Genomic DNA, 12,075 nt, shown 5'->3' with positions numbered 1-12,075 from the left:
GCCTTAGCTACAGAATTACAAGCTGTAAACTCCGCTCTGTTGGAGAACCAGCACTCAACTTCTTCCTCTCCTGCCAAAATGAGGTGGGACTATAACAAACACACAAATGTCTTTCTCTGATAATGGCACGCAGTTGCTTCCCAGGGGTGTGAGGAGTTTAAGGGTTTTTTTTTATTTGAAGATGCAAGTGCTAAGTATGGTATTATTGCTGCAGAGCTGCTGGGTTCCTGGATTTCTAGAAAGATGCAAGAAAAAACATTCAGATAAACAGGCAGAAAATACTGGGCAGAGCAGATGCTAGGAGGTGCCATGACACTGAATCAATGCAAATAACCAGAGAACAACAGCAAAACAACAGGTGATTCCTTCCCTGCAGAAAACCATGTGCACAGCATTTGCGAAAGACTGGATTACCTTATCTTCCCTTCCTCTCCTTTTTTTCTCCCCCTTATGCCTTTCTTTCAAAGAAAGATCTGAGATAAGAAAAACAGCATAGAATAACCTACAAGGCAATAAAAAGGAAAAAATACATATCCCAAACTTACAAATTTAAGAATCAGCAAAGCATCACTGTTAAAAAAACATAAAAATAAATCTGATCATTACCAGACTAGCGTGCCTCTCTGCAAAATGACAATGCTGGCTTGCACTAGGCAGCAGGCACACTGCATAGCAAGCCAAAGATAGGAGGGGGAAAAGAAGGTTTAAAAATACTTCACAGATTGCCCACTACAAAATGATTATTGCACATATTCATGTATTACTATGTTTTAGAAAATAATTAGTTTTAATTACAGCAGTGAGAGCATGAGCAGGACTCTGGCGAATACTCTGGCAAGCTTTGCAGTGCTAATTTGCTAATATCTTTAGCATCACTGCAGGTTGAGACTATGGGTCTGCCAAAAAAACCTACCCAGCCACGTGCCATGTGAGTTTACAACTGTATGCTCAATATTCGGCTTTGAACTGGCGGTGTTTTTCATGGGCACATTTTCTTGTTTTTTCAAAGCACATTTGTAGCCCAATCAAGCTCTTAAAGTCATCACAACACATAAATCATAATTGAGATTTAAAAAAAAAAAAAATTACTTGCAATACTTAAGACTTCAAGAATTGGAACAAAAAGCCTTTTTCAAGTGATGCAGCTGCAGAGAAAAATCTATTGGGATCAGCTAAAAATGCTGTTATTTTTATGTGTGTGTGTGAAACCTCAACAAAACAGCCAAGCAATATGACACTGGGAAGCCAGCATCCACTAAGCATTTGATTTGTATGCATTTTGCCCTTATCCTCTGTTTGAGGAGTTGGGGCAGCTTGTGACCATTATGAAGTGAAGGACGGCAGCCTAACGCATTTTAGTTTTGAATTCCACAGTTAAAAAAAAAGTTATTTTTCTTTTAGAGATTTTTTAAAAAATATATGTACAAAATGGTCAAATATATGTCACAGTCTGGTTTCAAACTGGGACGCAGAACTGTTATACAAAATCCATTTTAACAGCTAACACATTTCATACTGTGAAAGCGCTAAAAAATAAGTCTTAGCTTTAGTTTCAAAGCAACCAAAGATGACCCTTCCCCTCTAAAGCAATTTTAGAGACGTCAAACAAAGCAAAGTTAACAATCATGCTTCTTCACCAGAATCCTGCATGGCTAAATCCTCTGCTGATATCTCACTGTTATCTAGGTTGGCACATCATATTTCTGTTACAAAGAATAAAATAATTATGCCCACTCCTGATAGTCTTGTTTCCATCAGAATTCCTTTATAAAATCCCTTTTCCAGAGAGCTTTAAGTTAACACCTCATGTAAAGGGCAAGTAACTCTAGTCTGCAAATTACCACACATACTCTGACTGTATTAATCATGTTTAGAAATGTAAAAATACCGAGTCATTTTGGCTTTTGAATATTTTTTGTTGCCATATGCAAATATAACTATCAGGAGTTGGGAGACAATTATGGAAAAAAATAATAAAGTTTCCCAAATTCTATTTCACTTTTTGTTCTAAATTATTTACTTCGTCTACATCCTTTCTTTCTACCTAGAAGAGGAGAACTGCAAGGATTTTACTAGCAAATTGCAAGGTTGTCTAGTTTCCCTACAGCTTTTACTTAAGATGTTTCCACAGCTACTTTTCTATCCACTGTTGAAATGCTGTTTCATAACTTCTTGCAAACGTACTCTCCAGCGATTTGCAAACAGACATTCCTTCACTTTTTTTAGCAAAATGGTACAGTGAGAACATTGTTTTGACCCCTTCTGAGCAGTGAAATAATGTTATTGTCACGAAACTGCTAAAATAAGACACGGTCTCTTTCTACACAGGTACTAATAATTCTGCGTGTGAAGTGCAGACCAAAGGATAAAACATTTTAGAGAGGAGGATAACAGGGAAATCTTGACTCAAAAAGTGTTGTAGCGTACTGTGAATAGGTTTCAAGTACTAGCCTCTGGCTTATTATAAGAATTTAAGAGCTAGAATGATTTCAAAAAGCAAGTATGGGTCAAGGTCCTGAATTAAGTATTCCACACTGAATTTAATGTACTCAAAAGCAGATATTGACATGAGTAAAACTGCAGCAAAGTATTCTTTTTTGCTAAAGGCTGCTCTATCAGTCCCAGAAGATGATGAAATACTGTAGGAGCAGCAATACACATTGTTTTTTTCTTTATTGCTAGTGCAATAACAAATCACACTCTACAAAACAGAATATTACATCCTCTGTAAGAGATTCCTTCCTCCCCTCCCTTCCACCCCTAGTACTCTCCCTCCCCCCAAAAAAGAAGAAAAAGAAAAAGCAGCGCATTTGTGACTCCTGGAATTGCCAAGAGGATCCCCCCTGCTTTTATGCCCTTGGGAAAAACGGGAGAGACACAACAGCACTAGCTAATGTCCTGCCACGAATGACAGGAAAAGCACAGCCCAGGGCACTCGGGCACCTTATCTGAAAGGGATGAGTGGGCCACCAAGGACCTCAGCGCCACACCTCCTTTCTGCCTACCAAGTCTCCTCTGAAGGATGCCAAGTACACGCGGTTTGGGACATAGGCATCTCTACGCCAGAAGCTGGCTTGCTTTACAGTCACACAATGACAATTGGATCATGGTCATCGCTTGTTTGGAGCAGAGGTGATAGACTACTTCAGCTGTTACCAACTGCTGACATCCTCCAGAAAGTTTATTTAAATGTGCATTATATAACAGCTTATACGAAGATACACATTAGAGCAAAAAAATTGTGAAATAAATGGAGGTTTCCATTTTTCAGAAAAATGTAACCAAGCTGCAAAGCAGAGAAAACCAATTAAGATTTCTAAAAAAAGCTTCACATTCATAAATACAATTGTTTTCTCTATCAGAAGTTCATCCAAATAAATACAAAGTCAAATATATGTAATGTATATGAAAAGGTGTTGTATCTATTTTTAATGTTACTTTTAAGAGCTTCCTTTTAATTCCTTTAGTGCAAATAACTTTTCCTAGAATTTCATGTTTTATGTCAAGTATTACAATAAAAATTCGTTGGGAATAGTAATACCCAGAAAATGGAAGGTTTCAGTAGGACAGAGGTAGTGAAATTAGGAAAGGATCCTTGTGGCAGTAAGAAGATTAATGCTGTTTTATTGTTTTGTTCACCTCCAGAGGCAGCAGAGATCATGAGTGCCAGTTTCTGTGCAAGCACAATATGGAAATCTGTGAGATCCAAACTCCATATTACTTCCTTTTAAAGATAATTTTCACTAGAATTAACAAGGCTTACAGCATGAAATTATTATTTTTTTATGTTGGGTTTCTAAGTTTCCTTTTATTATATATATTTTTGTCCTAGTTTCAGCTGGGATAGAGTTAACTGTCTTCCTAGTAGCTGGTACGGTGCTATGTTTTGAGTTCAGTATGAGAAGAATGTTGATAACACTGATGTTTTCAGTTGCTGCTAGTAGTGTTTAGACTAATGTCAAGGATTTTTCAGCTTCTCATGCCCAGCCAGCGAGAAAGCTGGAGGGGCACAAGAAGTTGGCACAGGACACAGCCAGGGCAGCTGACCCAAACTGGCCAACAGGGTATTCCATACCATATGACGTCCCATCCAGTATAGGAACTGGGAAGTGGGGGCGGGGAATCGCCGCTCGGGGGACTAGCTGGGTGCCGGTCGGCGGGTGGTGAGCAATTGCACTGCGCATCATTTGTACATTCCAATCCTTTCATTATTGCTGTTGTCATTTTATTAGTGTTATCATTATCATTATCCGTTTCTTCTTTTCTGTTCTATTAAACTGTTCTTATCTCAACCCGTGGGTTTTGCTTCTTTTTCCCGATTTTCTCCCCCATCCCACTGGGTGGGGGGGGAGTGAGTGAGCGGCTGCATGGTGCTTAGTTGCTGGCTGGGGTTAAACCACGACAATTTTTAAAGCCTGAATTTAAAAAATAGGGGAAAAAATCTAAATATGTATGGGAAATGTGAACTCATATAACAAAAGGACAGTGGAGGTTATACAGTTTTTCTGAATGGCAGTTTGTTCCATAATTGTGAAGGGACTCTGGCACTTTTTGTTGAAGCTTTTGTTATTGTTATGGATGGGATACTCTATCAAAAGGATCTGTCTTCTTTGATCTCATAATTTCTGTGTTCCTAAACTGCTCTACATCAGCAGAAGCTGGCGACCTGTTGTTTGATCCACAGTCACTGTGCAGGACTGCAACAAGATTTTCCTTTCTATTGAGACATTAATTAAAAAAACTAAAGACAAAAAAAGGATCAACTGGTAATAAGGAGTTATAAATACTAATAAAACGTGTGGCAAAACCAGTGTTATACCTAGCTGCACTGAAGCTCTCAAACCATATGAAAATAATTCCATCAGTGTCAGCAATCTTGCTCTATTTTAGAGCAAAACCTAGAAGTGCATTTGATTAAAGTGAATATAACCAAAACCTACCTTCCTCCCTCAAAACAGGCAATGCAACCGCACTCTCCAAAACCTGGACAACTAAGAAACCAACTTCTCCCTGTTGCTTACCTTAGATTTTCATTGGCCTCTACCTGAAACCACAGTTGTTCATGCTCAGTGCCCGTGAGCAAGTTAACTAATGCCCACACTTCACTCCATCAGCAGCCCCTCAGTTGCATTTGTTTTTGGCCCTACAGATTGACTGAACCCTGGCTTATCCAACAGACGTGTGACTTTACACCAGTGGGGAAAAAGGCTCAAGAGCCAGATAGCTGAACTGGTCTTTGTGTCACAGAAAATGCCATTTTCAAGGCCGTAAGTAGGTATCACCTGCAAGTTCTCCACCTCATCAAATGCAGGGCCAGAGCTGGCCCTGAAGTGCTCCCCCAGCTCAAGACATTATCATCTGAAGTACTGTATTTACAATTGTCTTAAGCTCAGCCCTTCATTTCTTTGACCCAAGCAGAAGGATGAGTCAGGATAGGGGGAAATGCAGCATTCCCACCTCATATGCCCCTAGCAGTAGATTCACACCTAACTTTCTCTTTTTGCTCCTCCCTGCCCCTGCCTACCAACACCGTGTGCTCTTGGAGGCTGGCTGCATAAAGCAATCTAGATGCACGTCTGCTCACACACAGAGGAAAAGAGATGCGCTGAACTCCTCTAGTTCATCTCGTACTTACTTTCCATTGGGTAATCTTTGAATTAATAAAACTGGAACAAAAGAAAACCTCACAAACGCACTGGCAGAAAAAACCCTGATAAATGTTTAAATTATTAAAAATCCAATATTTCAGAATGCATAACACAATAAAAAGAGTATGACTACCCCATACAAAAGACTGCTAGGATAAATGGCCTTGCATTGAACAGATTTCCACTGTATGAAATAACGAATGGCTGAATTATCTGAACAAAAAAACCCTCCGTGAATCTTCCTTTAAACTGGTTATTCCTTAGGAATACATAAATCTTCTTAGGCAGGGCACTCTGCCATCTGTTTGCTGTTGGTTATTTTTGCAGCTCTGGGGGCCAAAGGAAAAAGGGGAAAAATTACTTCTGCTAATAGCAAAACAGAATTTATAGCACAGTTTCAATGCTCAGAAGTAATTTTATTTCAGCAAGCCAGACAAAACACATAACTACAAAAACAAAACATAATATTACCTGGGACAGCTCTGGTGGGGGAAAAGCAAGCTATTATCTAATGGTCTTTTCAATAGCTTTTCCCTCTTCATCCAGACAGTGAAGTGTGCTGTCTGGACTAACCAATGGCTTCCAAGCCAGCACTGGAAAAAGCCTTTTTTTCTTTTTTTTTAAAAAAATCTTACTGATTAACAGCTTCCTTTCTGTTTCTTCTGCTAACCAAAAACGTAACATAACATTCTTGAAAAATAAGACACTGTTAAGCGTCCCACGAGCTCCTATGTAGAGGAAAGGAACCCTTTGGACATACTAGACGCTAGCATCTCACAGTGGCCATTTTCTGCCCAGGAAGCAAGGGCATATAAAATTAACAGGGAGGAAAGACAGGGAAGGAGGCAAAGGATGAAGGAACAAAACAGGCTAAACAGGGCAGAGAGGAAGATACCAAAATGCAGGCTCTTGGTAAGATACAATTTAAGTAGTAAGGCATCTCTAAAGAAATAAACAAAAGTAGAAACAAAACCAACTAAGAAACAACATTAAATCACCTTAGCACAACCTATCCAGCTTTCAGAAAAACTTCAAAACCCCCAACATTTCAAAAAGGGCTAATGTAATCAGTAAAGCATGCACAGAAACTCCATGACTGGAATAAGTATTTGGGAGGATCCACTTCAGGGTCATTGAAACTCCATCCAAACCCACCCCAGTCAAAGAATGGATCTTTACTGAAGTATTATCTTGATGGAAGAGAATTGTTAGGAGTTCAAGCTGAATATGGACTGTAAAGCACATGTGCACAGAACTACATTCCCCTGTCTTCATAGTCACGCACAAAGCTGCAAATAATTCTAAATTCACAAGTTATGATATGAAGGATAAACCCAGCAGCTACATTCAATATGTGGGTTTTTTTTGCAAAAGGAAGCTATGATTAAATGTCATATACTGATATTTAAATAAGTAAATGAAGAAACCCTATATATGGTTGTATGAATTTTGGAAACAGTAAATATGGCCTATGTTTTCAGAACAGAGTAATTATTTTAAGTGCTCAACTTACAGCATCTTCAAGTCAGAGCAGGTGCACATCTTTTTTAAACCAGTACCACATTAAATATCTGAAATTGCAATCTTAGGGAATAAGACACTGAAAAGCAACAGCAGCCTCTTGAAAGATGAGGTTTTTCTCCTTCCCTCTCTTGCAGACACATACACACAAATATACATACACTTGCTAGTCAACACCTACGTCAAACTGGGTCCGAGTGTTGCTGGAACTGTTCAAAACATTGTACTCATCTACATGCTGTGCAAAAGGACTTAATGAAAAATGTGTGAGTTACTGCACAAAAAAAAATGCAAATACCTTAGCCTAGTTTTGAATCACTCCAAATCACCCAACAGGGGTGAACCAAATGAAGACGACTATCCCCCTGCCACCAGCCCAGGGCTGGTATCGTTAAGCAGATTTTTGGAGGAAGGCCACTGCTGAAAGTTTACCCACCATTACCTGCTGAACTGTTCACCATGTTAGGTGCCATGCTGTAAGGAGGACCCTGCGGGTTCATCAAGCCAGAGGTGTTGTTCATCGGCTGAGTGTAGGGGGAGCTGGATCCCATAATACCGCTCTGATTCATGGCAGGAAAATTGCCTTGCCTACGAGAAGAAAGAGCACACACACGATGTCTCATTATGTATCTCATTGCTGAAGATGCTGTGGTTTGTCACAGAGTACATCTCCTATTGTTTGCCAATAGCTAAGGTGAAGGGACGCAATTAGTTCATTTTACCTACATAGGGAGCTTTGAATTAGGCCTGAATTAGTTACCGTGTATCTAAGACAGAACTGGACTGAACAAAAATTTCAAGAGTTGTATACAGTGTCTTTATACATCACAACCAATCAGCAGAAAAATACAACCCATATTATTTGTCCCATGAGTAGACAGCAATGTGATCAGGAGTAAAAATTAGAACCTAGTGTTGGCATAAAAAAATTCCAGTGAATTGCATTTTGACCATGTAATAGAAATCCCTACCTGTCATAGCTTAAAAAACAGTGAAATGACCAGAAGAAAAATGGGTACCATACAATCTGTTTCAGATTTCTGTATCTGATGTTATTCCATTGAATACAATGTTCACCTTTTGTACATGCCATCTATGTCCAATCTTTCGAACAATCACGTATGCACTACACTTTGTTGAAACAAGAAACCTCAGCAGAACTATTTGGTTTTGAAAATTAATCACATATCTGTATAATGCTTTCATAACTGAGACTTAAAGTTTGTCTCAAAAACTGCCCTAAATTAAGCCTTTACCTAATTCTCCACATCTTCAGATGTGAAGGTCTGACCAAATATTATTGAAGGCTAAACCTTATCTACTTTGAAGTTCTAAAAAGTATCTAAGTACGCTTTGTACTTGATTTATCAAATTCTACAGATAAACTGAGGCACAAGGAAGAAAATAATCCAATCCAAGTAAGCAGAATAACCTGATGTAATGCCTGATCCAACTTCAAAAATAACCTTTCATTCTTTTAATCCATAATTACCTACCTTTTCTTGGTATAGCTGAAGACTGCACATATTATGATATGTTTATGGATATAGACTTACACATATAAAATAATATAGATAAATAAAAACACATGCAAAAAAAAAAATACTTACTTGTGTATTCATAGCCTACATAGGAAAATACAAAACTCAGACCTGTTTCTTCAATGTACCCTCTGTAAATTTATTCTGTTTTTCCAAATAAAGGAGACAAGAAAGCAAGCAACAACCCCTTTACATAGCTTTGGTACCTGTCAGCTTTTTTTTCCTCATGAAAAGCAAAGCATTTAATTTTATCCTATAGGCAAGGAAAGCTGCATGTCCTGGTAGCAAGATTGAGTTTTGGTATAAATTCTACTTTTAATTATTATACAGTATTCAAACAAAACAGACAACCCCCAAACTCACAACCCTGAATAACTTCAGTGCCTTCTTGTCTTCTCCAAACTCATGGCAGAATCTTAACGCAATTGGTAGAAATGGATTCTTTTTTAGGAGGTACAGGAGGAAGACCATTAAAGCACTATTTGGCCTAATTTTTCTTGACACATTGTGAATTTCTTCAAAGGAAAAGAGAACATGTTATCTAAATAAAGCATCTTTTTCCAAGTCAGTTTTGTCCTTTGCTCTCTGAATACAAACTTTTCTTCACTCTTGCAAAGAGGCAAAGGCTTTCTTTTGATATGAAGGAGACAACTGCCATACAATGTCATTTCCCTGATGAAGCTTGCAATGAGTAGTGGAGGGAAAAGATTTAAAATGCACAGCAGTGCAATGCTCCAAGGGAAAATTACAAAAGGAAAAGAGAAGAGCAGGACCATTTGGCAACAACTTTAAAAGATTTCAGTCACACAATCAAGCTTTTCTTATGTAAATATTGTATCTTAAACACCACTACCCCCCTTTTTTAGCTGAAAATTGCTATATTTCAACAAATGCAGTTAACTGAAAAGTTCTTTCTATGCTGGATAAGCGAGATCCTTTCCGTTACTGGGTAAAGTTACTGGTGAAGATGGAGAAAATGTGCAAGTGCATTTTTACACTTTAAAAAAGAAGTAATAGATTTTGAAAGGTTCTTTTATGGAGTAAGGCTGGGATTCTGGGAAAGGCAGAAGTCTCTACAGGTATCTATCTCTCCAATGTCCTTCTTTTGCTTTAAAAATACCCAGGAGATACGCACCTTGCAGGTAAGCTGAAATTGGTCCTTACCAACTAATATTTCAATACTATTACTTCCTATAGCATGTATATCTCCTAAGCTGTGGGGCTGTTCATTGTCTCAAATTGAGGTACAACCTATTTCATGTTACCCACTATGGACATCAATCTCAATTGTAGCTCATGAAAGCGTACAACAGCTTTAAATCAAAAAGTAGGAAACTATTTCCAGTTTAGACGGGGAGTGGAAATTAAATAAAAGGAATATACTAGCTTTGGCCAGGACAGCAAGAAAACAACTGAGGTCTAAATAAATTGCTTCTGTACCCAGAAAGGCAGACCTGAATGGCAGAACCTAATTCCGAAATTTCATCTGGCAAGGCAATACCTTTCCCTTTCATCCTCCCATGTAATGCCGTACTTGGAACAGACACAGCTCTCGATCTCTGGAAAGAGCCCAGCAAATGAAAAGACTCAGCACCACCCCTGGCAGAACTTGTCCTTCCCTGGTCCCCTATCAAAGCACTGACCGCAGCACACGTGAGCTGCTTCTGTAACACTGAAAGGTGCACTGTAAGAGCAAACGTTATTTTATCCTGAGATTGGGTGCAGTGCGCAGCACAGAGCTCCTCTGCGTATTATTCTGCTCTATGATGGCTTGGAATGGAAAGTTTCTTTAGGGAGAAATAATCAGGTATTACTTCAGCCTTTAATTCTCACTCCACAGTGGGCCTCCTTTGAGTAAGGACTGCCGACTGTGACAAATTGTGCTGCATCAGTGCTATAATATGAAGTGGAGTCCATTAAGAACTGAGCTGAGATCACCAAACTCATTTTGATTAACCTCCAGGTCACTAAACACTTATAAATATGTTACACAGCAGCTGCTAAACATATTTATATATGCTTAAGGTCACAGCATCATCTGTTGGTTGTTGGAGTTAAGTCAAAAATCTTATGTTTCCTTCTGTGCTGCTTTTAGTAAAGGCATATCCAACATAGTATTTAAGAAGTAGTTATCTCAAAGTGTACTACCAGACTCTCTCCTACATCTCCCAATTCCCTTCTCCATTTTTCCAGGAGGCTAAATAAAAATCAAGTCTTTCAGAAACAGTCTGCTGTACACGTAGTGACATCTAATGGCAAAAATTCAACTGACCGGCTATGAATTCTATAGCAGAACAAACGCAGTTAAGTATACAGTTTTACAATATCTACCACATAAACACCAATGGCTGGGTTGCTTAAGGATGACACAAGTGATAATTAGTAATAATAGGAAGAAATTAAGAAACACTTATGTTGAGTATAATGAAAAAATGTCTTCATGGTGAGATGCAGTTACCCTCCAAGGGAATGAAGAAAACCCCCGTACCTGACACTTCTGCACACAGACAACACATTAGAAAATGTACTGCTCGGAGGAATCCTGCATTACATATGAACTAGATGACCTGTCAGATATTTTCCAACTCTTAACTCTTCCAATACTGTGATCCCTGATCACATATTTTTCCCCATTTACAAGAAAAAGCAGCTGGGCCAATACAAATTTAGGATTATGCTATCAATTTAAACACTATGCTTAAGCCTACACATTTCTTTTTTCTGCTCTACTGCTACAAGTAGATGTCCAAGTATTCAGCAAATGGAAGAGATTAAAAATGAGAAGGGGGGAATCTGCTTGCTTTCTGTGGTTTATTTACTCTGTTGACAATTTAGTAATTCACAGCACTTGCATAATGCCAGAGCCAGTTGTTACGCTCGAGGAAAGGGCTGCCACCCAGGGGGACCTAGACAGGCTGGAGGAATGTGCTGACAGGAACCTTATGAAAGTCAACTGGGACAAGTGCAAGGTCCTGCACCTGGGAAGGACGAGCCCCCTGCAGCGGTGCTGGCTGGGGCTTGACTCGGGGGGAGCAGCTTTGCTGAAAAGCCCCTGGGCATCTTGGCAGACAGGGAGCTGAGCATGAGCCAGCAGAGTGCCCTGGCAGCAAAGAGGGCCAACAACATCCTGGGCTGTGTGACCAGGAGCAGAGCCAGGAGATGGAGGGAACTGATCATCCCCTCCTTACTTGGCACTCATTAGACTCCATCTAGAGTATCATGTCCAGTTTTGGATCCTGCAGTAAAGGAAAGATGATGATAAACTGGAGCGAGTTTAGCAGACGAGCCCTTAGATGGTCAGGGCTTGAGCACTCACCCTGGAAGGGCTGAAGAACAAGTGCTAGTTCAGCCTGGGGCAGAGACAG

The 12,075-nt window shown here is 39.3% G+C and overlaps 1 protein-coding gene across 8 annotated transcripts in view; it reads right to left on the bottom strand.

The window, feature by feature from the left end:
- The window catches only part of ARID1B (AT-rich interaction domain 1B), a 340,416-nt gene that overhangs the window by 37,618 nt on the left and 290,723 nt on the right, over nucleotides 1-12,075 (bottom strand). For 4 of the 8 annotated variants that reach the window (XM_030021725.2, XM_030021731.2, XM_030021728.2 and 1 more), the window contains one exon: nucleotides 7,606-7,757. In XM_030021725.2, coding sequence (XP_029877585.1) covers nucleotides 7,606-7,757 — 152 coding nt within the window. The remainder of the gene's footprint in view (nucleotides 1-7,605; nucleotides 7,758-12,075) is intronic. The other 4 variants (XM_030021726.2, XM_030021730.2, XM_030021732.2 and 1 more) reach the window with 1 other exon arrangement.

This window comes from Aquila chrysaetos, chromosome 8, assembly GCF_900496995.4.
Source record: "Aquila chrysaetos chrysaetos chromosome 8, bAquChr1.4, whole genome shotgun sequence".
Taxonomy (NCBI): domain Eukaryota; kingdom Metazoa; phylum Chordata; class Aves; order Accipitriformes; family Accipitridae; genus Aquila; species Aquila chrysaetos.
This window is presented reverse-complemented; position numbering and strand designations above follow the sequence as displayed.